Raw genomic sequence first — 27986 nt, forward strand, 5'->3', positions numbered from 1 at the left:
AAAATACTAGTCCCTCCCCCCACAAGAAACTATGTTGATGTGACCGTGACCCTTCTCGTGTGGCATTTTACTGAGGCAGACATGCAAACAGATCTCATTGGTGCTGAATGTACAATCATATCAGGGATGCTTTTTCTTTGCTGTGTGTTATCATTAATGATACGCAGGGTATGAAGGATCAGAATACTACGGCAAATGGCACCTGCACAGTGCTATGACTATGATTCAGAAAGAGGAGTTTTTAAAAAAAGCAGAGCAACAGAGGCTCTCGGTGTATTCAGGCCACATTCACATTAAGGTATCATAGCTCCCTCCAAAGAATTCTGGGAGCTGTAGTTCATTAACTGTGCTGAGGATCATTAGGAGAAGCCTGTTCTCCTCCCAGAATTTCCAGAATTCCCTGTAAAGAGGGATTGATTTAGTGGGCTTATTCCACACTTCCTTTTCCTCTTGTCCCACTGCTTCCCCCTGGGGGGAACAACTCTTTAGTGCTCAATCGGAGCAAACAGCAATTCAGGTTTTCTCTGGATTGACATTTGATCCGATTGAGCAGTGAAGAGCAGGCTTTCCTGGGAAAGGAGTGGGGCAAGAGGAAAACCACTCAGACCCATGCCTAGAAAGTGTGGTTCAAGCAGAAAAGTACTCGGACCCATGCTTTCTAGGTACAGGACAAGCAGAAGCGTGGATGAGCCCCAAGCCCAGCAAGACTTTCTGTTGTTTGTCCAAATGCATCCCAAATGTGATCATGTTGCAAACGAGAGGTCGGGTGCCCCAAAGCCAAGAAAACATGCTTTTCCTTTCTGTGATTCTGCAGGGTCAGCAGAGCTTAATGTTTCTTCAGACACCAAGGGATGAAACACTTTGATACACATGTAAACTTTGAAACAGGTGGACAAAATAAACTTCATGAGAACATTGATGCAGGTATCCATAAGAAGGCTTCCTTCCATACCAGGAACACACTGTGATTTACAGTGCAGCTGGGCTAATAATGTTTTACTTCTCTTCCTTGCTGCTCATCTGTTAATCAAAATAACTCTGCTATCTGAAATTGCATCTCACATATTCATAGAATGCTAGAAACTCAGAGCTAGAGGATCCTTTCAAGGTCATCAGGGCTAACTGTTTGATGCAGGAAATCCAGAAATGGAACATCTCCAACAGATGGCTGTCTTTATTCCTTTAAAAACATTGTGAAAAAATTCTAAAATAAAGACTATTAAAAAAATAATAGAGAGAGAAAGAGAGAGAGACAGAGAGAGAGAGAGGCCAGAACGAAATCCCAGCCTTCTCCAATATTGGCGATCTCTGATCTTCTTTATTTTCTTCCCTCCTAGTGAATCTATTTTAAGATTAATTTTAAACTCTGGATTGGATCAAGAGACCTAACCAGGAAAGGTTCCATAAAACTTAAAGCATTTCCCAGGGATATATAAATGGGGAAATACCATTGAGACTTTGATACGAGTACTGAGCCCTTAGACATTTGTTTAGTTGCGATTTAAATGGTTGTTGTCTCTTCCTACCCTGGTCTTTGGACTTATTCCGTGACATGCCAAGAGAAGGGGGTTCAGTCATCATCATCTTCATCTTCATCATCATCCTTACTGGGTGCACATCTTTGGAAGCAGTTCACAATCAGCGCCAAAACGAAGCTTGACACGATAGCAGCGATGGAGACGGCGACGCCAGAGAAGATTATGATTATAAGGTCTGTGAGTGACAAACTAAATTTGCAGTCCCTGAAACTGGCCTCTGATAATTCACTGAGAAAGACGGTGATGTCTTCCACAGGGACAGTACACTGGATTTCATCGAGACCTGCACAGAGAGAGAGAGAGAGAGGGAAGAAGGAGATTTCCCCCCCAAAAAAAGTAGCAATATTATTATTTATCCAGTTATAAATGTGACTCTTCCATACAAAATGAAGCACAGCAGCTCACTCAAGGAAGGCAAAGATTTTTGATGGTAAGATGAAATCCTCCATATAGCAATACAGATATATAACTTTCGTAAGCATACCCAATCCATTTAGCATGTTTGTAAATTGGGTTTTATTTTATTTTGGGTTTTTGGTTTTGGGTTTTTTCAGTTCTGTGCGAAGGCCAAATAATGAGGCAAATCAAGTTGATCTAGGTGACTTCCGTTCTCCCACCCCCTGAATTGAAGTGCCGTGACAATACCCCTGCAATTGGATCAGTCCCCACCCAAGCCTCCTAGAATCATAGAGTTGGAAGGGACCTTGACGGTCATCTAGTCCAGCCCCCTGCAATGCAGGAATAGGCAGCTTTCCCATACAGGGATAGAACCTGCAACCTCGGCGTAATGGGTACATCGCTCTAGCCAACTGAGCTATGCAACCTCTAAACCTCCTGCCACTCTTCCACTCTCATTTCCTCCCCTGTAAAGAACAACTCTATAATTTCCTCTCTCTCTATATATATGTTTCTCTAGGACAGTTGTGTCCAAACTTTTTTCAAAGAGGGCCAGATATGATGAAGTGATGGGTTGTGGGGGCCAACCCAAGTTGTTGAGCTTCTTTTAGGATTGAAGTTGTTGAAGTTTTTTAAGGATTTTACCCCAGGAAATAAACTGCCACAGAGGCTGGATTAGACCAACCGACAGGCTGGATTAGGCCCCCGAAACGGACTTTGTGTATGCCTGCTTTAGGAGGTCATACACACTTCTGCTTCTCCCATTACTTTCCCCTGAGAAGACCTGTTGTTTACCACTGAATTGAAACAAACGCCAATCTGTTTTTTAGTTTCCAGGCACAGAAGTGGAAGTGTGGATGATCGCTTAATCCATGGGCTTTGCAAGAAGTGAGAATGTCCAAAGTGTTGCCTGTGGAGCACTGAACAACTCTGGATTATTTTATTTTTAAGGAACAGCAGAAGAGGATTGTGTTGTTGTGGTTAAAGCCTTCAGCACCCATAGAATATGTTGAATCTCTGATCTTCTTCCCTGCCACCACAAGCTACATATGTCCCAAGGATTTATTTCTTTTAAGAAGAAGCTGCGTGCTTTAAATACACTTTCAATTTATGGTTTTGGAAGTGACATTAGGGCTCATCTAGACTTCCACATGTCCTGCCCCTTTCTCCTGGGAAAACCTGATCTTTGCTACTGAATCGGAGCAAAAGTCAATAGAGTTTTACACGGATTGGTGCCTATAAAGTGTGTGACAAGCAGAAAACTGCTCAGATTCATGCTTTCTAGGCACAGGAGAAATGGGAGAATGGGTGAGCCCAAGTAAGTGTGTCTAGGATCACAGACTAAAGCAACCCTTGTATTTAAAAAGACTAGGAGGCACACACACACACACACACACACACACAGAGAGAGAGAGAGAGAGAGAGAGAGAGAGAGAGAGAGAGAGAGAGAGATATGAGCATTTAATTAGAGATTTAACCAGAAGTGAATCATTGCAGCATATTGCAGATTAAAATGAACAGGAAGACCGGAGTTACAGCAGAGAGGAGACGGATCACTCTGAGATTAATCGTAGAACAGGAGACAGGAGGCCTGGAAAAAATCCAGTTCCCTGCGGAGAGGGCAGAAATTCACCCAGATCAGGGAGTGGCATGCAATCCCCAGGGTCAATGCTCAATCCATGTGCAAGCCTCTCCCCTTGTCAGTGAAGAGACAGATTGGGGGCAAGAGCTACTTTGCAATATGAAATTGCCCAGCTGGTGATGCTCAGCCTTATTCCAAACTAGGGCTATCCTTCCCCTCTCTGGGTTCTTCTTTAGCATCCATTGCAGCCAAAACCAGAGAAGGACTCCTTGAACCCATCCTGCCCACTTCTCTGGCAGAGGTAGTGTGGTCGTGTGTCATTCTACTATCTATTTTGGGAAATGGTTTGTATGTTCTCTCTATGTTTGTCTGCCTCTAGAGATATCGCCACCCAACTTGGCATGAGGATTCCCAAGGTGGGGCAGTGGTCTTTGTTGGTGTTTGGACTCTGGGCACTATTTTCAATCAAGACAGTTGGTACTGGGTCTGTCTACCATTTTCAATGCCCATAATGGGCAGCGAATCACAACAGAATAGCAGTTAGACTCCCAAATTGCAGTTGTGCTCCCCTGACAATGAAGGAGAAAAAACACTTGATAAGAACACTTTGCTTAGGGACCATTCAAACCCTGATGATGATGATTATAATTACTACTATTATTATGGAGAGCCAGTGTGGTACAGAGGTTAGAGTGTTTCGCTAGGACCTTGGAGACCAGAAGTCCAACTCTCCTCTCAGCCATGAAGCTTGGGGTCCAGTCACTGCCTCTCAGCCTAACCAATCTCACAGATGGGGAGAACCATGGGTACAACCTTGAGCAAATTGGTGGGAAAGTTGGATAGAACGAAATGCATAAAATAGTTATTCCACTTGATGACTAAATATGATGGTGAGCAGTTTAGAAAGTATAAAATATCAGTTACTCAAACATTAAAATATAAGCACTCACAACTGAAAGAAAATGAAAACAACACAGAGGTGTAAACAAGAGAGCCAGGATGCATCCTAATCATAGAATTGTAAGAATTGTAAAGTTGGAAGGGATCCTGGGGGGTCATTTAGTCGAACCCCCTGCATTGCAGGAATCATGACTGACAGAAGACCATCCAACCTCTCTCTGCTTGAAAACCTCCAATGAAGGAGAGTCTACCACCTTCTGAGGGAGTCCGCTCCACTGTTGAATAGCTCTCACTGTCGTAAAGTTCTTCCTAATGTTTGGTCCTTTCTTGTGTGAGATTGAGGGGATGCCTCTGTAAACAGGTGTGTCTTCAGAAGCTGGTAGAATTCCAATACCAAGGGGCCTCTTGTTGGGAAACTGTGTACATGCAGCTGTGCACACAGAGTCAATTAAGGTTTGGCAGCCAGCCAGAAGACAATCTGAAGGAGTAAGCCTGCCTGGTGATAACAGAGACATGGAGACCGCTCCCTGATTGGTCAAGCTCTCTCAAGGGAGGGATAATTAATGGCCTACTAACTGTTAGTTCAGGAGTTCCGTGGATTCTGCGTGTACTCTGCTAGGTCTCGCTAAGTTCCTGCAACCAGTCAGAAAGTTGTGAAACACCAAATAGGTTTTGCCAATACCTCTTATATCTGAGAAGGAAGTACACCCCATTGCATTGGTGCTACTAGGGGAAAAGCCTCTCTCTGTGTAACCACAAGCAGATGATTATCATTTCATGACAAGACCAACCAGGTTCCCTTTGTCAATCCCAGAGTCCTATCCAAGCAACAGAGGGGAGATCTGCCTTTGTTTAAGGCTTCGAATGTAAGTAACAAGACCTTGATACAGGCTCAGTGTCTTATCAGTCAACCAGTGCAAGTCTCTCAACGTTGCTGTGATATGTGACTGGTACAGACCCTCCAAGGGACAGTCCCAGATTTGCAGAAGCCATCCCAGTTTCTGATTTGATCCCAGAATGTCCCTCTTTTTCTTAGGACATCCCTATTTTCATTGGAGAAATGCTGGAGGGTATGAAGTTATCCAACCCCTAAGCCATCAGAGACATCACCTTACCAACAAAGGTCCATATAGTTAAAGCTATGGTTTTCCCAGTAGTGATGTATGGAAGTGAGAGCTGGACCATAAAGAAGGCTGATAGCCGAAGAATTGATGCTTTGGAATTATGGTGCTGGAGGAGACTCTTGAGAGTCTCATGGACTGCAAGAAGATCAAACCTATCCATTCTGAAGAAAATCAGTCCTGAGTGCTCACTGGAAGGACAGATCGTGAAGCTGAGGCTCCAATACTTTGGCCACCTCATGAGAAGAGAAGACTCCCTGGAAAAGACCCTGAAGTTGAGAAAGATTGGGGGCACAAGGAGAAGGTGACGACAGAGGACGAGATGGTTGGACAGTGTTCTCGAAGCTACCAGCATGAGTTTGACCAAACTGCGGGAGGCAGTGGAAGACAGGAGTGCCTGGCATGCTCTGGCCCATGGGGTCATGAAGAGTCAGACACAACCAAATGACTAAACAACAACAAAGCTATCTGAAGGCAGCCTTGTATAGCGAAGTTTTTAAATATTTAATGTTTTTATATATGTTGGAAGCTGCCCAGAGTGGCAAGGGCAACCTAGTCAGATGGGCAGGGTATAAATAATAAAATTGTTGTTGCTGTTGTTGAAGAATAGGACATCCCTATTTTCATCAGAGAAATGTTGGAGTAATATTAGCTGGTAATATTAGCTAGAAAAACCAAGGATTGAATGAGGGATCTTTTGCCTATAGAGCATCTCCTCTGCCACTGATCGCCTTTCCTGGTTGCGCAGAGCATCCTTTGGTAGCAGGAGTGGTGTCAGACCTCATGCTCTTGCCCGATCCCAAGGACAACCAGAGGGATCAGAGGAACATAAGGCAGATGCTGCCTCAGCTTAGCCGCCTGCTTTGCTGACAGATGCTGCTGGAGTTTATTGGGGTTTCAGCTTCGCTCTTCCTATCTGCAGAAATAATCAAATTGGCACATTGCCTCTGGAGGCCCATTGCCCCTGCCATTGACGGGAAGCTAGGGAAAGAGCTTCCTATTGGGTGCATTCCCAGCAGAGGAGCTGACTTGCCCCCTTTATTGAGGGGGCCCAAGTCGTGTGACTTGCTGACGTGGCGCACATGACATTACCACTCAATATGCTCTCCTTACAATGGGGGGTGGGGCAAATAGTCTCAGCCCACCTAGCTGGCATGCCTACTTCCTGACACACCTTGGGAGTAACAGAATGTGAAGTAATCTGGCCTCCATCACCATCAGTGATGATGGTTGGAGATTTGGTTCAGCTTGCACCTAAAGCCAAACTTACCTAATTCACACTTTCTGATACAATATGAGAACCACAGCCATCCTTTGGAATTCACACTTCTCCAAATTTTGTAATGCAGTTCTCCAGTCAAGTAATGAATACACTAGGGCAGACGCGGAGCTACGAGCTCTGTGAACCCAGGGGCGGGGCAAGCATCCCAGGGGGCGGGGAAAGCATCCCAGGGGGGTGCCACCCGCGGTGAGCATCCCAGGGGGTGAGACGCCCATGGGGGGTGGAGCCAGCAGCCCATGGCAGGCTGCTTCCTGGGTGGAGTGGGGTGAGCCACACTGCTTAGCCAGCAGCCTTCCTCCCTTCCCTCTTCCTTTTGACAGCTCTGGGGAGGCTCCCCCCCCCCAGGAAGCAGCCCGGAAGCTGGGAGCAATGGCGTGCTGCCCATCTGCGACTCCCAAGACTACCCTGAGCTGTCAAAATGAAGTGGGAAGGGGGGAAGGCCGCCGGCCAGGCGGTGCAGCTCCGCCCCTTCCCCTGGCAGATCAGGGTAGGCTTGGGAGTCGCGGGCGGGCAGTGCGCCAAATGTCACCCCCCTCAGTGAGGGCACCTGGGGCAGACCGCCCCCACCACCATCCCCCCTTCCTCCTCTTCTGCACTAGGGTAAAGCATGCATATAAATGCACATGTTTGTGAAAATATAGAAGTCCTCTCCCCCCCACAAAAAAACCCCTATGGCTTTAGAGTGGCCCTGATGCAACCCATATCTAGGCCCCAAACCAATTCGGGAGCCTTGCATTAGTGCTTAATACCCATTTAAAGGTATTAAAGGTATTTTAAGTCCCTTCAACATACCGTATTTTTTGCACCATAACACTCACTTTTTTCCTCCTAAAAAGGGGAAATGTCTGTGCGTGTTATGGAGGGAATGCCTACGGATTTTCCTCCTCTAAAAACTATGTGCGTGTTATGGTCGAGTGCGTGTTATAGAGCGAAAAATATGGTACATTTAAAGCACATGATTTATTCCAATGAGTGCTGGGATCAGTAGCTTTCCCCCTCACAGAATTACAATTCCCAGCACCCTTAACAGACTACAGATCACAGGATTCTATGGGGTAAGTCATGTGCTTTAAATATGCATCAAATGGGCTTTAATTGCATTGTGTGGATCTTCCCTCTCTAGTTAAACATGTGGTTTGGAAGGGGCCTGTCTCTCTCTCTCTCCCCTTGCCCTCTTGCCTTGCCATCAGACACCCACTCATGGGTGTGTGGGTGGGTGTAAAATGAATACTTTTTCAGTGCATTGGTTCAGCTTAAGAAAGAAGCCCAGTTACTCCAAAATCCAGGGGGAGATTCAGCCCAGCATTTCAGAACCATTCCTGGTGGTGGAGGCCACATACTTCTTTCAATTTTTTTTTCCAATTAGCTGCATGCATTTGGGTGTCCTACCTCCCGGAATTTTGGCATCACCCCCAGTCCCAGCCTCAAATTTCAAACAGTTGCAGTTTGTATTGCAACTCTAGCAAAGGTCCTGAAAATCTAATTACAAGGAATTTTGGTGCTGGCTAAGTAAAGCATCTGGGACATGACGTTTCAGCCACTGCAGAGACACTGGGATTTGGGAGACCCTTTGAAGTGAAGCCACACTATCCTGGAGTTAATAATGTCATTTCCTGGCCGGACAGATTCGTGAAACATTACATGGGACAGAATGTCTCCCGCTTTCCAAATTGATGGGGGCCGGTTCTCCAAGGGCAGAAGCAAAGACTTCCTCTTTCCTTTAGAGCCAACACAAGGGCATAAAGCTAAGGATGGAAACAGCAGGAGGGGAAAGTTTGCCAGGCATCTGCTTGGCCACTGTGAGAACAGGATACTGGACCAGATGGGCCTGATCCGGCAGGCTCGTCTTACATTCTTAAGGATGCTTCATTTTCCTCCTCCAAACTGCTATCAGGATTTCAGAGTTGCAAACGCACCAGGATGGTTTCTGAAGTGATTACATTGTTCTGCTTTTCTTTTCTTTTTATTTATTTCTCCAGAGACCCCCAAAATACATTATGAAAACCTGCATTCCCCATAGATGCACCACAAGTTAGTATAAAACTTTGAAAGAGGTCTTAAGTATTTGTAAACGAAACGAAGTGCCTGCAGAAACAAAGTCCAGTCTGGAGAGATTCACAAATCAATCCCTTTACTAAAGTACAGTGGTACCTCGGGTTACATACACTTCAGGTTACAGACTCTGCTAACCCAGAAATAGTGCCTCAGGTTAAGAACTTTGCTTCTGGATAAGAACAGAAATCGTGCTCCGGTGGCGTGGCAGCATCAGGAGGCCCCATTAGCTAAAGTGGTGCTTCAGGTTAAGAACAGTTTCAGGTTAAGAACGGAACTCCGGAAAGAATTAAGTACTTAACCCAAGGTACCACTGTATTACCTTAAAAGGGGGGGAGCAGTTGCAGTCAACTAAGTCCTACTCAAAGTAAACTCATTGAATTAACAAACCATATGTCAGGGCTTCTTTAGCTGTGATTCCTGTATAGCAGGGGATTTGATGAACTGCATAATTCTATGATTCTGTCTTTGTGCTTTGTGGGAGAAAGAGGAGGCACAGAGCTGCCCTCTTTCCTCACTCCCTGACCACATGCTCAGCCATGCTTAAACCCAGATTAAACATATGGTACTGGGGTGGGTAGGTCACACCTCTTTCTCCCTTTCCCCAACAACATGACCGTGCGAACAATCAGTTATGCTATTTCCTGCTGCTCCGGGGGGGGGGGGGGGCGAACAAATGGATTCAGATTACGAGAAAGAAGATTGTGAATAATTTTCTGATAGTTAAGAGCTATTGGATAGTGGAACAGACTACAGTGGCACCCTTGGTTCTCAAACTTAATCCATTCCGGAAGTCTGTTCCAAAACCAAAGTGTAGCAAAACCAAGGGGCGCTTTCCCATAGAAAGTTATGCAAAACAGATTAATCTGTTCCAGACTTTTAAAAACAATCACCACAAGAGGAGTTTAACATGAATTTTACTCTCTAACAAGACCATTGATCCATAAAATGAAAGCAATAATCAATGTACTGTACTATAAAATAAATAAGACAGTATTGTAGATGATAAAAAAAATTAAATTCTTATTTGCACTGATGATAGTCATTGTTTGGATGGGGGGGGGGCTTTTATCCATTTCCACAGTCACACAATCAATCAATCAGTAGCTGAACTGGGTTCCACACAGACACAAAAACAAATTAACCGAAAAAGCCTCAAAAACAAAAACGCAAAATAAATAGCAAAAACAAAAGCGTCAAATACAGTGGTACCTTGGTTCTCAAACTTAATCCGTTCCAGAAGTCTGTTTGACTTCCAAAATGTTTGGAAACCAAGGCGCAGCTTCTGATTGGTGCAGGCACCCTGGAAACAATAGCCGACAGCCGCATCGGACGTCCGACTTCCGAAAAACGTTCGAAAACCGGAACACCTACTTCCAGGTTTTCGGTGTTTGAGAACCAAGGTACCACTGTACCTCAGAAGGTGATGGACTCTCTATCAATGGTTTTCAAACAGCAGATGGATTGCCACCTGCCAGGGATTCTCTAGCTTTGATTTTTGCATTGCATGGGGTTGGACCAGACAACCATTGTCGGCCCCTTCCAACTCTACAGTTCCGTGATTCTATCAATTCAGTCCTCTTATCTAGGTCAGCCCCAGAGTTTGAGGGCCACTCTAGATTGGGGGTACCCATGAACAGTCCTACCAATGGCCCCAACTGCAGGGAGCCTTGGGGGCCCACAATCTTTGGTCACTCCAATTTGCCACTGCTGCCATGTATTCCCACCACCCCTGCCACATGCTATCCCACTGCTTCCCTGCTGCTGATACCCCCCTCGCTTTCCACCTCACCATGAAATAGCATCTGCCTTGGGGCCTCTGAGGCCCTGCGGTGGAAGCACAGGTCCCAGAAGCGCAGGCCCAGACCAGTTTTTTTTAAAAAAATGGAACTTGCACTCCCACACGCAGCGCAATGTCATGGCATCATGTCACCCACAGTCAAGAGTCCAAGTTGGTCCCCTGAGTCCTTCAGCAACCCCTTGTTTTGCCTCAGGCACACCTTTACCTGGCCCATCCTAAATGGCTCCACAAGCCAAATGGAGAGGCCTAGTATATCTCATTAGGTCTCCTATGCCACTAAACACTTTGCAAACAAAATAAATACTGGGGGTAGGGATTTTTGTTTTTTGACTATGTTATATAACTTTGTGTTTTAGTATTGTGAACGGCCCTGTGGTTCTTGGATGAAGAGCGGTATAGAAATTTAATTTTAAAATACGTGCACAAATAAAAATAAACGGCTTGCAGGTCTGTCAGCTCGCTTGCACCCACAAACTCCGCATCACAGATTGTGCACATTGGTGGAAAAAAGCGCAGGAAAAGCAACCTTCATTTATTTCTCTCTCTCTTTTAAAAAAATGTGAGAGATATATAATCCGCTTTTTGAAGAAGCCCTCTACAAAGAGGCTTTGCGACACATGTTACAAATCCCAGTCCAGCTCACTTAGAAATGCAGCTAACGGTAATGATAAAATCCAAAGCATACAAGAGCGATCGTATTTCACTGCAATAAGCCTCACAAGCAGGGAAACTTTCTTTAGCTCAAGGGCCACATTCCTTTTTGGAAACACCTCCAAGAGCCACATGCCAGTGGTGGGGTTAGGCCAAAGGCCAAAGTGCGTGGAGTGATGCCAACTCACAGCCTCTTCTCTACCCTCTGTTCAGGCAAGGAAGAGGCCTGTTGAGGGTTCAAGGATGCATTCTACCTATGTAGAAATACTCAACAAGGATGTAAAGCAGGGCCAGTGAGGAGGCAGAGCCTGGGAAGAGAGGGCGGGGCTCCAGGGAGGGTGGTGCCTGGGGACAGTCCCAATGGCCAGAGAGTGAGGCCTGGAGAACAGCATTTGACACTGGAAAGTACTAGAATCTCCTTCATTGGAGGTCTTTAAACAGAAGTTGCATCGCCTCCAACATTTCTCTGGTGAAAATAGGGACATCCTATTACTATCCCCCCTTCCATGAAAGTAGGGACGTCCTACTCTACCCCCTCCAACATTTCTCAGGTGAAAAATAGTGATGTCCTATTACCATCCCCTCCATTTCTCAGGTGAAAATTGTTGTTGTTCTTTAGTCGTTTAGTCATGTCCGACTCTTCGTGACCCCATGGACCAGAGCACGCCAGGCACTCCTGTCTTCCACTGCCTCCCACAGTTTGGTCAGACTCATGTTTGTAGCTTCGAGAACACTATCCAACCATCTCGTCCTCTGTCGTCCCCTTCTCCTTGTGCCCTCAATCCCCTCCAATGAAAATAGGGACACCTTATTCTACCCCCTCCAACATTTCTCCAGCGAAAAGGAGGATGTCCTATTTCATACCCTCCAACATTTCTTCAGTAGAAATAGGGGCATCCAAAAGTGGGAGCTTCCAGAATCAAATCAGAAACCAAGATGGCTTCTGTGATTCTGGGACTGTCCCTAGGAATCAGAACACTTTGGGGGGGGGTCTGAAGTTGGATGGCCATCTGTCAGGGATTCTTCAGCTGTGATTCCTGCATCCAACTCTACAGTTCTATGATTCTATGACATTAGGAGAATGCACAAATAACACTTCTAAATAGGGCTGGAACAGCTGACTATATGGACCGTGATAGCAGGGTCATGTGTGGCCTCACAGAGATGGAAACAATTGACCGCCATCTTGTCCCAGGGCCTCACCAAAGCTTCTACTAGCTCTGCAAGCCATAGAACCACAGCCTTCCAAAAGGTAGTTTTGGAAGCTACACATAGCCCTGCCAACATTGGGTGGGCGACACAGTGTTCAGCGTCCTTCAAACAAGGCCACAAAACAAAAGTGAGGGGAGGAGATTTGCACAGCACAAGCATGTGACTGTGCCCTCTGGGCTGAAATCATTAGATAATGTGCAACCCAGGACCAAAATAACAGAAGTGACCTATCTGTAATGCTCTCGCCACTTGTGTGTTCGTTTACAGGAGGGTTTTCTGCACCAAAAAGGCAGCGCCTCAGAAAACCTGGAGGGCACCGACTCAGCTTGAACTTTAATTGGCAACAGCTAAGATTGGAAGTGCTAATTCCTGTCCTATAAAGAACAGGGTTTCTTTAGAAGAAGGAAAAGGGAGAAGGGGCATGGGCAAAGTGCACTTTTTTCACATTCCTGAATTGCCTTTCTAGTGAAACTGAAATTTGTGAGGAATGGAAAGCAGAACAAAGCAAGCGAAAGGAAAGATAAGCATGGAACTGGTGGTGGTGGGAAAGACCATTCATCTCTACTTCTGTGTAAAGGGCAGGAATTGTGTGTGATCTGCTCGCTGAATCTGGCTGAGCCTTCCACAAACTGCTGCCTCCACGAAAACCCCACATTGACGCCTCCTGCATTTCTGCTAAAGACGTTGGAGCCCAGGGAACTGAGGAACATGGGGATTTCAGAAGCGGCCTTATACTGAGTCAGACCTTTGCTCCATCTTGCTGGCAGCAGCTTTCTGGGGTTTCAAAAAGGGGGCTCTCTCAGCCCTACTTGGAGATGTGGAGGATGGAACCTGGGACCTTCTGAATTCAAATCGGATGCTCTACTCAGAGCAATGATGTTTCCCCTTAAAAATAAAGCAAGGTTTCACTCTTCATTGTTCTAACTGAGGAGCTTTTTAAAAAGAAGCTGAAGAACACGCCTTTTACTGAGTCACCATGCTAGTCTATCCATCTCAGTAATGAACTGAAGATCTCCAGGATCTTCAGGCTAAGGTCCCTTACCTAGCTTGTAGCCAACCCTCTCCTTCATGAAACTTGCCTAATCCTCTATCAAGCCATCTGCGTTGACGGCCATTGCTGCCTCCTGTGGAAGAAAGTTCTGTAGATTTATATGCTGCATGTTTTAGTATTTTAACTTCTGCATGTTTTAAAGTACAGTGGTACCTCAGGTTAAGTACTTAATTCGTTCTGGAGGTCCGTTCTTAACCTGAAACTGTTCTTAACCTGAAGCACCACTTTAGCTAATGGGGCCTCCTGCTGCCGCTGCACCGCCGGAGAACAATTTCTGTTCTCATCCTGAAGCAAAGTTCTTAACCCGAGGTATTATTTCTGGGTTAGTGGAGTATGTAACCTGAAGCGTATGTAACCTGAAGCGTATGTAACCCGAGGTACTCCTGTACTGTTGTAAAAAATAATAATCTTGGTTTTCTCATTTTATCTTTTTGAAAAACCACTTTGAGGTGTTTTATTTTTTAATCAAGTGATGTGTTTTCTTTATGAAATAAAGAACAAATTAACCACTATCCTGACTCTTCCAACATTCCTTGGCTTCCTTGGATGAGAGAGAGATAGTTCAGTCGGCTCTGCATGCATCTCTTCATCTCAGGGCTGTGAGTTCAAGCCCCAGGCTGGGCAAAAGATTCCTGCATTGCAGGGAGTTGAGGTAGATGACCCTTGTGGTCCCTTCCAACTCTACAATTCTATGATAAAAGGTAAAGGTAAAGGTACCCCTGCCCGTACGGGCCAGTCTTGCCAGACTCTGGGGTTGTGCGCCCATCTCACTCAAGAGGCCAGGGGCCAGCGCTGTCCGAAGACACTTCCAGGTCACGTGGCCAGCGTGACATCGCTGCTCTGGCGAGCCAGAGCTGCACACGGAACGCCGTTTACCTTCCCGCTAGAAAGCGGTCCCTATTTATCTACTTGCACCCGGAGGTGCTTTCGAACTGCTAGGTTGGCAGGCGCTGGGACCGAGCAACGGGAGCGCACCCCGCCGCGGGGATTCGAACCGCCGACCTTTCGATCAGCAAGCCCTAGGCGCTGAGGCTTTTACCCACAGCGCCACCCGCGTCAATTCTATGATACTATGATTCTATTCTAGGATATCCATGAGCTCTAGTGCTATGAGAAAGGGAGAAGAATATTTCTCTAGCCCCTCTCTCCTTGCATGCATAATTTTATAAACTTCTATCATGTTGCCTCTTAAGGGCTTGTCCACACTATTGCATGTCCCATGTCTGAGCCAGTTCCCCCTTGCACCTCTCCTTTCTCAAAGAAAACCTGCTCTTGAGTGATAAATCGAGCAAATGCCTATTTGGAAAAATCCCAAATTGCCATCTGTCCCGATTGAGTCCATGAGGAAGTGTGGACAAGCCCTTACTCACGCTCACTAAAAAATCCCAAATGCTTCAACCTTTCTTTCTTCAACCTTGCTCCATCCATTTGATCTGTAGCCATTTCTGGACACACCCGGGCACCCCTGCTAGCAGTTTACAAACGAAATGCATCCTGCTTAGTGCTTTCATGGCTGTAGTTTTGCCTGCAGTGACTATCTCCTTCCTCCAGCCCCACCATCTGGGATATATTTGGCTATGTAGCAATAAAGACCTGAATTCTTGAGCGGGAGATGAAGCGGCTCTCAAATCCTGCCTGCAGCAACCTGAACAAGGAAACATGGAAAGCACACATCAAAACTAAGTGCCTAACAGAAGACAACCCAGGAACCTGTGCTTTGACAGCTAAATGGGGCAGATGAATGTCTTGGGGGGGGGGGGGATGACCGTGATTTTCTCGTCTTTAGTGGGCATGTTTGAGGTTTGTGCATTTTCAGAATGCAGCTTGAGAGAGTGTATGTTTATTGAAGGCTGGATTTGGGGGGCTCCCAAATGCCTGAAGAGTTGTCAAGATGGCACCTTCTGGGACCAAGATGGCACCTTCTGGGACCAGTGTGACCACCAGCACTTCCTATGGCACCTGGAAAAGGTCTTGGTATATATGTCCACTCAAAAACCCACAAAGTTCAAACCTTTGATCATATTCCTCCTGCTCACAGTCCATCCAGCTATAACTGAGGACTGGCAGGATTCCTCGACCTTTACACTGACCGTGTGGTATAAAAAGACTCTGTATATTGTTTCCTTGGAGAAGCTAACTAATGAGCTGAAAGTCACCTAGGGCTTTGCTGCACCGCAAGATTAAGTGGCCATATCTGGCGCGGTGGGGTGGAGATCTTTATTTACGTACAGGAGGTACTCTGAAAGACCACTTAACCATTTTTCTGCCTGTTTTCTGCAAGTCGTATCCTCCATCATGTTGTGGTGAGATCACCGTAAACTGCCTCCCTGTTGTGGGGCAGGACTGCTTGGATGGCCACGAGTCCCCATTGATTGCCCCTCTGTTGCTGGGGCAGAAATTTGGCTGGTTGGGATGGCTATTGGCTGCTGAGGGGCTATTTAAGCTGCTGCACATCTCTGGAGAGTTTCTCTTTCTTGTGACATGCAGCGGATCACCCGCCCCTCTTCTCCCTTTATTTAGGCTTGTTCTTTTGGCCTTGCTATGCCTGTCTAGGGGTCATCTGTTTTGGAACAAGGGTCCGGTAGGAATTTTGCCATTTGGCTAATTGGCTGGTGCTACTTGGTTTTTGCCTAAAGGTAGAGTAAAGGGACCCCTGACCATTAGGTCCAGTCGTGGCTGACTCTGGGGTTGCGGCGCTCATCTCGCTTTATTGGCCGAGGGAGCCGGCGTACAGCTTCCGGGTCATGTGGCCAGCATGACTAAGCCGCTTCTGGCGAACCAGAGCAGCACACAGAAACACTGTTTACCTTCCCACTGGTGTGGTACCTATTTATCTTCTTGCACTTTGACGTGTTTTCGAAATGCTAGGTTGGCAGGAGCAGGGACCCAGCAACGGGAGCTCACCCCATCGTGGGGTTTTAAACTGCCGACCTTCTGATCTAGGCGCTGTGGTTTAACCCAGGCCTACCATGTAGCAAATTGTCACAACTTTGTAAGGTTGGTGGTTAGGCATTTGGTCCAATGTTTTGAGGAGGGGACGTGGTTGGCTGTGCCTGCCCCTCCATCGCTGCTGCTAGGGAATTCTGCTAAAGAATCCAGGGGCTCACCTTGCTTTTGTCTGAACCCTGTCAAGGGGCTAGGGCCACGCCAGAGCCCCTGGGAGCATCTGGGGTGAGCTGTGAGATTAAAGTCAGCTTCTTGCTCCCCCAAGATGCTTCCCCTTACTGACATATGGTGGTGCCCAGTGTCAGTCCTGTTCCTACCAATGTGCAGGTTCAGGTAGTCTGGAACCAATGCCTAAGCAACCACGCACATGCTGTCATCAATAAAGTTGTGGCCAAAATTAATGCCAAAAACCTTAAACTAAAATCTGTGTCTATTGTGTCTTTACAGTGGTACCTCGGGTTACAGACGCTTCAGGTTACAGATGCTTCAGGTTACAAACTCCACTAACCCAGAAATAGAACCTTGGGTTAAGAACTTTGCTTCAGGATGAGAACAGAAATTGTGTGGCAGCGGGGGGGAGGCCCCATTAGCTAAAGTGGTGCTTCAGGTTAAGAACAGCTTCAGGTTAAGAACGGACCTCCAGAACGAATTAAGTTCCTAACCTGAGGTACCACTGCATTTTGGGGGTGGTTTGGGGGGGGGGTCTTCACATGCAATTGCAATTTCACAGAATTCAAATTTTAATACAATTTGTATTGCAATTTGAAATTACAATATTGCAATTAAAGTCAAAATGGATACTCAGCAAGACAGGTGCCCCAGCCTCCCATCTTCAGCCACAGACACACAGGCATGTCAGGTCTGTTCTTGTATCCAAGAAATTGCTTTGGCGAGATGCAGATAAATTACCAAGGGCAAGCCCAGCACTTCAGCCCAGCCATATTTATTTAAGTGGTTTGTAGAGGTGACCATTTAAAGCCTTTTATGGGAATGTCTTGAGTCGTCGCAAGAGTGACCTTGTTTACTAATGGCTGATGCATTTTTAACATTACTTTTAATTAGAGTTTAAGTAGTCCTCGAGGTGTGACAGCGGTGTCTCCTTTCCCTCATCCTTGACCTTCTTTCGCTTATCTCTCCCCACCGCCACCACCATCACACCATCCCTGCTGCCTTACAGTACCTTGGGAGACATTTTCTTTCCAGGTAAGGCAAAAAAGAGAGAGAGAGCCTCTCTCGTAGCACCACAGCTGAGTCCATCAAATGAAGGCTCTCCTCAGACACTTCGCCAGTGAAGGCTTTGTTTGGATACCATGCTAATGGTTCCTCTGAGCCAAAGCCCTTGCTCCACAACACACGAAACACACACAGTGGAGACTAAGGATGGGCAAATCTGTACAGTCTGATTTCACACAGTTCCTCATTTTCCCCATAATCTTGTTCAGTTCCCCGTGTTCACACATCAGTTAGTTTGCGAATTATTATTATCCTTGTGAAAATTCATCAGCATTTTGGTGCAAATTTCTCCCGATATACATTCTTGTATATGGTGCATATTTGTCTAATATACACAGTTGTGCAAAGCAATTGCCTGTAACATAATGCAATTGTGTATGTTGTTTTCCTGAGTACAGTCGTACCTTGGTTTTCGAACAGCTTAGTTCTCGAACGTTCTGACTCCCGAACACAGCAAACCCAGAAGTGACTGTTTCGGTTTGTGAACTATTTTTGGAAGCCAAACGTCCAACAGGACTTCTGACTGGCTGCAGGAGCTTCCTTCAGCCAATCAGAAGCCACACTTTGGTTTCCTAACGTTTTAGAAGTCTTCCAAGGTACAACTGTATCTGCATTTTGGAGGGCACATTTACCCTAGTAAATAAATGCAGCTCATAGAGGATAATTCATAGAGCTACATTCAAACTTTAAACGTTCTTTTTACATTTAAAAGAGCCTAGGGCACCATCACCAAAAGGAAACATCAAAGATTATTTTGAGTGGGAGCTAATCTTAATAATAATAATAAAATAATAAAAATAAAAATAAAAATTATTATTTATACCCCGCCCATCTGGCTGAGTTTTCCCAGCCACTCTGGGTGGCTCCCAATTGGGTATTGAAAACAATACAGCATTAAATATTAAAAACTTCCCTTCCCTGAAGGGCTGCCTTCCCTTCCCTGAAGGGCTGCCTTCAGATGTCTTTTAAAAAATAAGATAGTTGCCTTTAACCAGGATAAAAAAGTGGGTTTCCAGATGGAAAAATCAAAGTTAGAGACAGAATTGTTAGAACCCAATGCTAAGATTCTATCAAGAATGTATAATTTGCTGCTGAAATGGAACACTGAGGAAGAGACTGTAAAATCGGCAATGATAAAATGGGGACAAGATATAGGTTATAACATTATGTTTGCTGACTGGGAGAAGTTGTGGACCACCGGGATTAAATTTACGACATGTAATGCCCTAAGAGAGAATATTATGAAAATGTTGTACAGGTGGTACATGACCCCAGTCAAGCTTGCAAAAATTTATCATTTGCCCGATAATAAATGTTGGAAATGTAAAGAAACTGAAGGTACATTCTTTCACCTTTGGTGGATGTGCCCAAGGATTAAGGCTTTCTGGGAGATGATCTATAATGAATTGAAGAAGGTACTTAAGTACACTTTCCCTAAGAAACCAGAGGCCTTTCTCCTGGGCATAGTCGGCCAATTGGTGTCAAAGAAAGACAGAACTTTCTTTATGTACGCTACAGCAGCAGCAAGAATAATCGCAAAGCATTGGAAGACACAAGACCTACCCACTCTGGAAGAATGGCAGATGCAAGTAATGGACTATATGGAAATGGCGGAAATGACTGGCAGAATCCGAGACCAGGGAGAAGAGTTGGTGGAAGAAGATTGGAGGAAATTTAAAATTTATTTACAGAAACATTGTAAAATTTTTGAATGTTGATGACATTGAAATGAACTGAAGGGGTTCTAGCAACAAGGCAAAAAATAAGATTGGATTGATAATAGATAAATTAATTGGATATGAATTTGCTGAACAATTTTTTAAAAGGGATACAAAAAAAGGGAGGTGTGAGGAAGTCAGGAAAATAGGTGAATCAAAGATGAGAATTTTAAAAGAGGGATTTTTGTTTCTCTTTTTGTGTATTTTTTGTGTTTTTTCTTGTTTTTCTTTTTTCTGTATGTTACTCTTAAAACTTAATAAAATATTATATTAAAAAAAATAAGATAGTTGCTTATTTCTTTGACATCTGATGGGAGGGTGTGTGTGTGTGTGTGTGTGTGTGTGTGTGTGTGTATGAGATCCATTATTTTTATAACACTGTCAATGGTCTGGAAAAGCATTTGGATTGAAATCTTATTCATTATCATTATCCTCTGAAACAGTAAACACATATTTATGGTTCTGAATCTGGCTGGATAAATCCCACTCACAGCTGAATCCTAGTTGGGAGTTTGGACTAGACAAAAAATGATTCCCTGGTTCTGTGTTGGGCTGGGGAGTCAATGCATCCCTGCAGGGGGCGGGGAGCCACCTAGCGTGAACTTCTGTGCAAGAATCACAGCATTTTCCTCTACAGAGCATTGCTTCCCAGCAAACACACAGTTACAACTCCCTGGTTCCGTATGAAGGCTATTGGAAGGCACCCCAGCTCCAGGGCTTGGGGGGGCAGGAAATCCCGTATTAAAACACAATCGAGCTAGACCAGATTGCTGGCATTTTTAGTTCTGCCAGACATCCTGCTCTCAGCGGCTGTTCTTCTTTGGGGAACTGAGCACACAGAGGAGCAAATGGTTTCACACTGGAATGGATCTGCATCCCCCTTCAAAACATATTCCAAGAAGTCCTTTTTTTAATAAATAAATAAAAAGGTGTTAGCATCCAGCCAAGGAACCATAATAATCTTATCCCCAAGTGGAATTAAGCTTAGGTATATGTAACTACATTTGCTGTGTCCTTTAAATACCCTCAAACTCGTCCTTTTGTATTCTCAACTACTGTTAAAATTCAAATTGGGAGATCCTCACAGCGGAGTATCAAGGGAATACTAATTCCAGAGAGATTACTGAATCTAATGTTCTTTCTGAGAGGAGAAAGGGCATTGGGGTTCCTGTTTCTGGTGGCATAAGAAAAGACCTGCTGCAGGATCAGGCCAGAGGCCTATCTAGTCCAACATCCTGTTCTCTCAGTGGCCAAACTAGATGCCCCAATGGGAAGCCCACAGGTCACCACACAAACTTCCTTGATAAAGAGGAGCTGTGGACATTTAGAAAACGGAACAACACCTTTGTGTGTTGGTGTGTGTCTGCCGTTTTCAAATATGAGAAGGAACAAAACGTAACCGGGATGTGAATGGTTCTGGGAGTTGTTGTTATGGTGGTGGTTGTTCTGTCTGTCAAGGGTAAGAATGAGAGGAGACAGACTGATATCTAAGGAGGAAAAATCTAGAACTCAGGGATCGAATACCGTGCTCCAAAATATAATATTCGTTGGGCAGCAGGGCTCATTACCAATTGAGACTGCGTCATTACCAGTTGAGACAGTGTTGCTGGAATCATTTAAGCTTGGTCAGATAAACATCGTAAGGTTAGATAGATGGTTTAGGTGTCGCAGGCCTGGATAAAGCGGAAAGAGACGGAGTCCAACAGCACCAGATCCTATCTGGTTTGTTCTGTGGACCAAACATGCAGATTCCCAGTGGCTGGTTTTTTAGGTGCATAATTCCTCTTGACAATGGAAGGCAGAGCATAGCCATCCTGGCTAGTAGCCATTGACAGCCCTGTGATCTACGATTTTATCTGTCCTGAGCCTTCCAAGCTTAGAAAGTTGAACTGCTGCATTCAGAAGTGTCCATGTGTCTTTCTAAAAATCCTTTTTGAAATGTAGACATGAGTGATGGTGCTTATGTAGCCAAACTGGTGGGTGTGATCAGAGGGGGAAAGTGGACAGAGCAGTGGCCGTAACTTAGATTTTTTAGGGTAGGCTATACATTTCAACCATACGAAACTTGGGGGATTCCACACTCATATACCTCTCTTTATCCTCCATTGATAAAGAGACATTATTCCAGTTCTGGGAGAGAATTCAGGCAGGCAGAAGCACTTGGGAAGGGTGTGGATGAGAGAAGTGACCTGGAATATAAATTTCACCAGCATATTTTCCTTCCTTTAAAAGGCCCCATACAGGTGTCAGTCCCAGGAGATCCAGTAACTTTCTAATTTGCAAGAAGCAATGAGACACTAGTGAATGCGGAAAGGCATTTCCATCACTTTCCCAGTTTCACTGAAGTCTGGAGAAAGTGTGTCACCAAAAATATAATGATGAGAGATTGCATCTGCTGCATCAGTGGCTGCATCAGTTTCTCACTCTTCCAATTTCAAGTTCATTTCTCCACATTTCCACATCGGTTTGCAATTATTATTATTTTTAAAAAAGAAGTTCTCATGAAAATTCACCAGCATTTCTGCGCAGATTTCTCCCAATATAAATCTTTTTTGCATGCCATTTTGTACACATTTTTGCAAAACAATTTTCCTCCATATAATTCATTTTTGTATGTTATTTCCACTAATATATGCATTTTATACATGGACACTTTTTAATGTGTTTATCTTGGAGAGGAGAACTGCATTTCGAAATTCGGAGAAGTGCAAATTCCAAAAGGCAGCTGTGTTGTGGCTTGAATCTTGCTTTAGGAAGTGTGGTAAGTTCACCTTTAAATGTGAACTGAATTGAATTTTTCCTTGATCCCTAACCAGAACCCTCTCACAAGCCACTGTCATTCAACATCTGGGGCAGGCAGGTGACAGTGTGCCTTCCATCACATCAGTTTGGGTGGCTCTACTGCAGGGAGAAGGGATGTGGGTGGCGCTGTGGGTTAAACCACAGAGCCTAGGACTTGCCAATCAGAAGGTTGGCGGTTCGAATCCCCATGATGGGGTGAGCTCCCATTGCTCAGTCCCTGCTCCTGCCAACCTAGCAGTTCGAAAGCGCATCAAAGTGCAAGTAGATAAATAGGTACTGCTCTGGCGGGAAGGTAAACGGCGTTTTCGTGCGCTGCTCTGGTTCGCCAGAACGGCTTAGTCATGCTGGCCACATGACCCGGAAGCTGTATGCCGGCTCCCTCGGCCAATAAAGCGAGATGAGCGCTGCAACCCCAGAGTCAGCCACGACTGGACCTAATGGTCAGGGGTTCCTTTACCTTTACTGCAGGGAGTACCAAATATTTTGGACCAGTGGCCAAAATTAGATTTTTGAGAAAGTGCTGCAGGTGGCAGTAGTGGCAGCATTACCCAAAATCGCTACCATTTAGGGGTGGTATGTGACATAGAACAAATTAATTGCCACTTCTAAACAGGCAGAAACGGAGACAGAGACACAAAATAGTGTGGGCATGGCCATTAGTCGGTGAGGAAAAGGCATCTACATCAGCTGCACCCAAGCACACTCCTAGAGAGAAGCTCTTTGGAGCTTTCATAAGGTTGGTGTCATATCCTGGTATCCAACAAAAAGTGGACATGGAACCCATGCATGTCCAATGTAGGAGAGGCCAAGTCAATCGGAACAGGAACGGGGCAAGAAGAGCAAACAATCACTTGTGCACTGTAGATTTTTGAGAACTTTTGAGGAGACCTTTTGCAGGCACCATAGGAGGTACAGATGGCCACAGTGGGCACCATGTCGGTGACCCCGATCTGGTGACATTTAGGCTGCAATCTTATACTCACTGACTTGGAAGTGAACCCCTTCCTTGTGCCTTGTGGTCCTGATCCTGATGATCACCCAACAATGGATGCAATTTAAATTTTAAAAATGAAGCCCATTTCTTGCATTCACATAATTAATGTGCCCTGTTTAGGGAAGTTTTTAATGACTGGTGCTTTAATGTATTATTAAACTTCTGTTGGGAGCTGCCCAGAGTGGCTGGGGAAACCCAGCCAGATAGCCAGGGTAGAAATAATAAATTATTATTATTATTATTATTATTATTATTATTATTATTATTATTATTATTCTCAGTAGACCAGCATAGGATTGTACTGCTAAACAGGAGAAGTGTGATCTGCGAGCTTTGGTTTATTAGCACGAATTTAACAGGAGACAGGTCCCTGAGTGATTATTATACTGTTAGAAAATCTGTGGAATGCTCTCCCCAGGGAAGTTCACCTGGCGCCTTCACTATACACCTTTAGGCACTAGGCAAAAATGTTCCTTTTCAACCAGGCCTTTGCCTGACTTGATCCATGTCCTATACCCTGTTTAAAAATGCTGGCTCTTTGGGGTTGGTGTTTTTTGTTTAACTGGGTTGCTGGTTTTGTTTTGATTTTATGCATTTTAAATTTTATATTTTACTATTTTACTCTGAGACCTTCGGGTATAGGGCAGTATAATAATAATAATAATAATAATAATAATAATAGAAGAAGAAGAAGAAGAAGAAGAAGAAGAAGAAGAAGAAGAAGAAGAAGAAGAAGAAGAAGAAGAAGAAGAAGAAAATGAACATGGAAGTCACAACCTGCATCATCTTCCCCAACTTGGTGCCCTCCAGATAACTCTTCTGAATTATGTTGATTGGAGTCATACCCCAACATGTCTGGAAGGCACAAGGTTCAGGAAGGCTGGTCTACAATTAGCCATTGTGTGAGAGAGACTGTGTGTGTGTGTGTGTGTGTGTGTGTTTACAATAGGGGCTGCACCCCTGCTTGTTCCACTCACCAACCCCTTGCCATCCCCCACCCTTTACTCTCAGGAGCTTCCCCTCCACACCCCCTGGAATTACTAAGCTTTCCTTGGCCTCTTGAGTTTATAAATCCAGCAAGGCACTACAAATCCTCCAATGGGGCTGTGATGACAGACTTAACATTTTCAATGTGTGCAAAAATATATGCAAAGAGGGTCATTGTTTTTTCAGGGCTAAATTTTAAAAGACATCCATGAAATCTTCCCATAAGGAAAAATGGGGACATGGGATTCTCCTAGGGAGAAGTAGCAGGAATCAGAAACTATCCCTGCTAGAAAAAAGAATATCCCGTAGAATACTATAGAAATACTATAGTATACTATAGAAACAATTGGAGCTTATCACTTTGGGGAATTCTACCTAAAATGGAAACAGAAGCAGAAATTGCCTGTTTTCATTTAATTGTCCCTAGGAAACCAATAATGAACCCAACACCTAGTCACTTTTGTTGCTTCAAGTATGCAGGTCATATACTATTATGTTTCCCCAATACCATTGTATTTGCATTGCATTTCCTTTGCACTAAAATGTATGGGATGGAATAACATGATGGTATAATTTACATAAGTAATTATGTAAATTACATCACAGCCGGTGTTGAAATGAATGGTGCTTTTTGCGGTAAACGAACTGCAGCAGAATGGAAACAGTGCTGCATGGATGAATGGAAAATGTTGCCTCCTTACATCTCTAAGGGAACCCAGCACCCATGGAACATTACAGGGGGGACTGGAGTCCATGGCCTAATTGCAGCTCTTAACATACTGAAGCAAGGCGAGTGTCTATATAGGAGCAGGTGCTTCAGAAAGGGGGGGGGAGATGCAATGCTAGATGCTCTGGCAGTGCTTTGTTAAAAGCTCTCTGATGGCCTCGGGGAGAGGCCGGCTTGCTGTGTCATAAGGCTTTGTCCTCCATCAGCTGATCCAAAGTGGCAGAAAGATCTGGTGTAGTTCTAGAGATGTGGAAACTGCTGAACTACACACACACACCAATTCTTACAGTTCTTTCACTGGAGCAGCAAAACTGCCTCTGATATCACTTCAGGCAAAAATGCAGTGACAAATCAAGTTATTATTTTTTTTCAAACTATCCACACCACTCCAATCCACTTGGAACTTCTAGTTGTCAGGAAATTGTGGTACTTGACCCAGCCTAGCAATTCAGTGGTGCACCCCCTGTTTCTATCAACTCATGGAACCCATCCCCCCACTTACACTTGACTTGGAGAATTAATGTGCCCTTTCCTGACAAACGGGATGCACAATTTCATATTATTATTATTATTATTATTATTATTATTATTATTATTATTATTCAAAATGGATAAATACACAGCAACTATTGAAGTGCCTCTAGACAACTTCACACGATTTGCAAAATCCATGTTATCTACAAAAGCTGGAGTTTGGGGAAGGGGGGGTCACAACGAATATGTCGCTTTTTAAATAAATAACCTAAAAGAATCTCCCCTGCTGTTCCATGTGTGAACTGAAGTAGCACAAATAAAGTAGATATTCCCAGCACATTGTCACAAACCATTCAGTATTCAGAGGGCTTATTGCATGTGGCGGCGGCGGCGCTCCTTATTTATGTATACAACCTCCAAGAGTCTCTATTCTGCGTTATCCTATTTCACAAGGCCCCCTGTCTCCCTATGTAGTTAAAGAGCATAAGAAGCTCTCATTATTAGGAGTTCTTAATTGCATGCAGGAGGAGTCCCCCCTCCCTCCTGCCAGTGAAGAAACTCACCATCAACCTGCCTTAGACGGCATAGATTTTGCTCTCACGGAATCAACAGACCCAAGAAAGAGACCATCTGTCCGCGAAGAACAGCCTGTACACAGACAGGAAGACAGACAAAACAAGACAAAGCTGGGTGGCAGGCAGCATGCCCTGGGAAGCTTTGGAAAAGATTTACCTTTCTGGAGCTTGGGCGCATTAGCCTCCAGCCAGCTGAAGAGGCTGGCAAAGTCACAATCGCAAAGCCAAGGGTTGCCCTCCAAGCGGATGGTCCGGAGGTTGGGCAACGCATCAAAGGTGGCCACATTCAACGTCTGCAAGTTGTTGTCGTTCAGCTCCAGGACCTGCAGCTGCTTCAGGCTCTCAAAAGCGGCCTCGTCCACCTCAGCCAGGTTATTGTTCCCCAGGCTCAGCTTGATCAACTTCTCCGCCGACTTGAAGATGCCAGCATCCAGCTGCGTCAAGTTGTTGTAGCTCAGATCCAAGTAGACCAGCTTGCTGGAGCTGCTGAAGGTGCCGTCCTCCAGGGTGGCGATAGAGTTGTTCCTGAAGTCCAGGTAGACCAGGTCGCTGTAGAAGATGAAGAAGTCTCCCGGGATCTCCTGGATGTTGTTGTCGGCGATGAGAAGTTTCCGCACGTCCAGTGGGAACGGGCTGGGGACTCGGGGAAGCCCTTGGTCCCGGCAGTCGATGGTGTGGTAGTCCATGCAGCTACAGACGGAGGGGCAGAGGTGCCCCGAGGGTAAGAAGAGCAGGCAGAGAAAGAGCAAAGGAGGTAGGCAGCAGAGCGAAGGACATGGCCACATCGTCAGGCACAAGCCAAGTGGGGGTAAGCTCCTGCTGCTAGGAGAACGGCATTTTTTGTCGCCGCCGCTGTTCAGTAGCAGTACCCGTGTGTTGAAGAGATGGAGCGTGCGTGCGTGGCTTGGAAGTGTGTTGTTTTATCCGAGAGATCACATATCGTAGATCAGATAGCAGCAGGCTAAAGAGGAGGCGGGGAAGAGAGAGAAAGAGAGAGAGAGAGGGAGACTAGTGGAGAGGGGGGAGGAGATGAACGAGAGGATTTGTGCAGGCAGGGGAATGAGAGTACCATCGAACGGAGGGGGGAATGAAAGGCGGCAGAGCAAAAGGATGAGCCTCTTAAGCGTTCAGCGCTAAAGGAAATGAGGGTTTTGCTGCCAAAAAAAGGCCTTGTCAGCAGCAACAGGGTTTCCAATAAGGGAGCGGATAATAAAAACGAGGCTGGCTGTGTCTGTCATTGAATGTATTTTTGAACACATTGGCTGACGCTGCAAAGGCAGAAGGAGGCAGAGGGCAGGGCCGGACGTGGCGTTGTTGCTCCTCAGTGCCTCTTTCTCCATCTCTGTGTGTTCCACATTGAATGTGGGCTCTTGCAGGGGAGTTTTGTTAAGAGCTCACCTTTGGAAAGGGAAAGCTGCCTCTCCCCACAAAAGCTGATCTGTCCGCCCCCCCCCCCCATCAAGAAGGAGATGATGTAGGGCTTAACTTGTGCCTCCGTAAATGCCATGCTAGTTCACAGCAAGGCCGCTTTTATGGGGCTGTCCTTGGAGACTCTTCAGAAACCAGTGCGGGAAGTTGTGGCGATGCACCCAGTGAGAGAAGGTCACTGGGAACCACAGTGTCTGCCTATGAGTTGCTGGCAATCACAGATGAGGAGAGCTGCTATCACTCCCAGGTCCTCTTTGTGGGCTCTGCCTTGAGACATCAAACTGACCTAATGGAGGAAGAGGGTGCTAGACTAGATGGGCCCGCTTCGGCCTGATCCAGCCCCAACACTCTTCCTGTGCTCATTCATTCTTTCCCTCTTGAGGTCAGCCAAGCTCCTACTTCCATTCAGTTTCGGCAGCAGATGGGGGGGGGGGAATGTTTGTTTTACTGGCCCCAGGGGAGGTGGAAGGCTATCAAAGTGAATGGAGCAGTTGATAAAATAATGTGCCGTCAGCT

At 45.4% G+C, this 27986-nt stretch overlaps 1 protein-coding gene across 1 annotated transcript; it reads right to left on the reverse strand.

The window, feature by feature from the left end:
- On the reverse strand, positions 1-27986 carry LRRC38 (leucine rich repeat containing 38). The gene is made up of 2 exons (XM_081923840.1): positions 26200-27986; positions 1-1821 (listed from the first exon to the last, which is right to left on the reverse strand). Exons 1-2 carry the CDS (start codon positions 26825-26827, stop codon positions 1571-1573), a joined length of 879 nt encoding a protein of 292 aa, XP_081779966.1. The 5' UTR covers positions 26828-27986; the 3' UTR covers positions 1-1570.

Source organism: Podarcis melisellensis (genome assembly GCF_964234715.1).
Source record: "Podarcis melisellensis genome assembly, chromosome: 8".
Lineage (NCBI taxonomy): Eukaryota > Metazoa > Chordata > Lepidosauria > Squamata > Lacertidae > Podarcis > Podarcis melisellensis.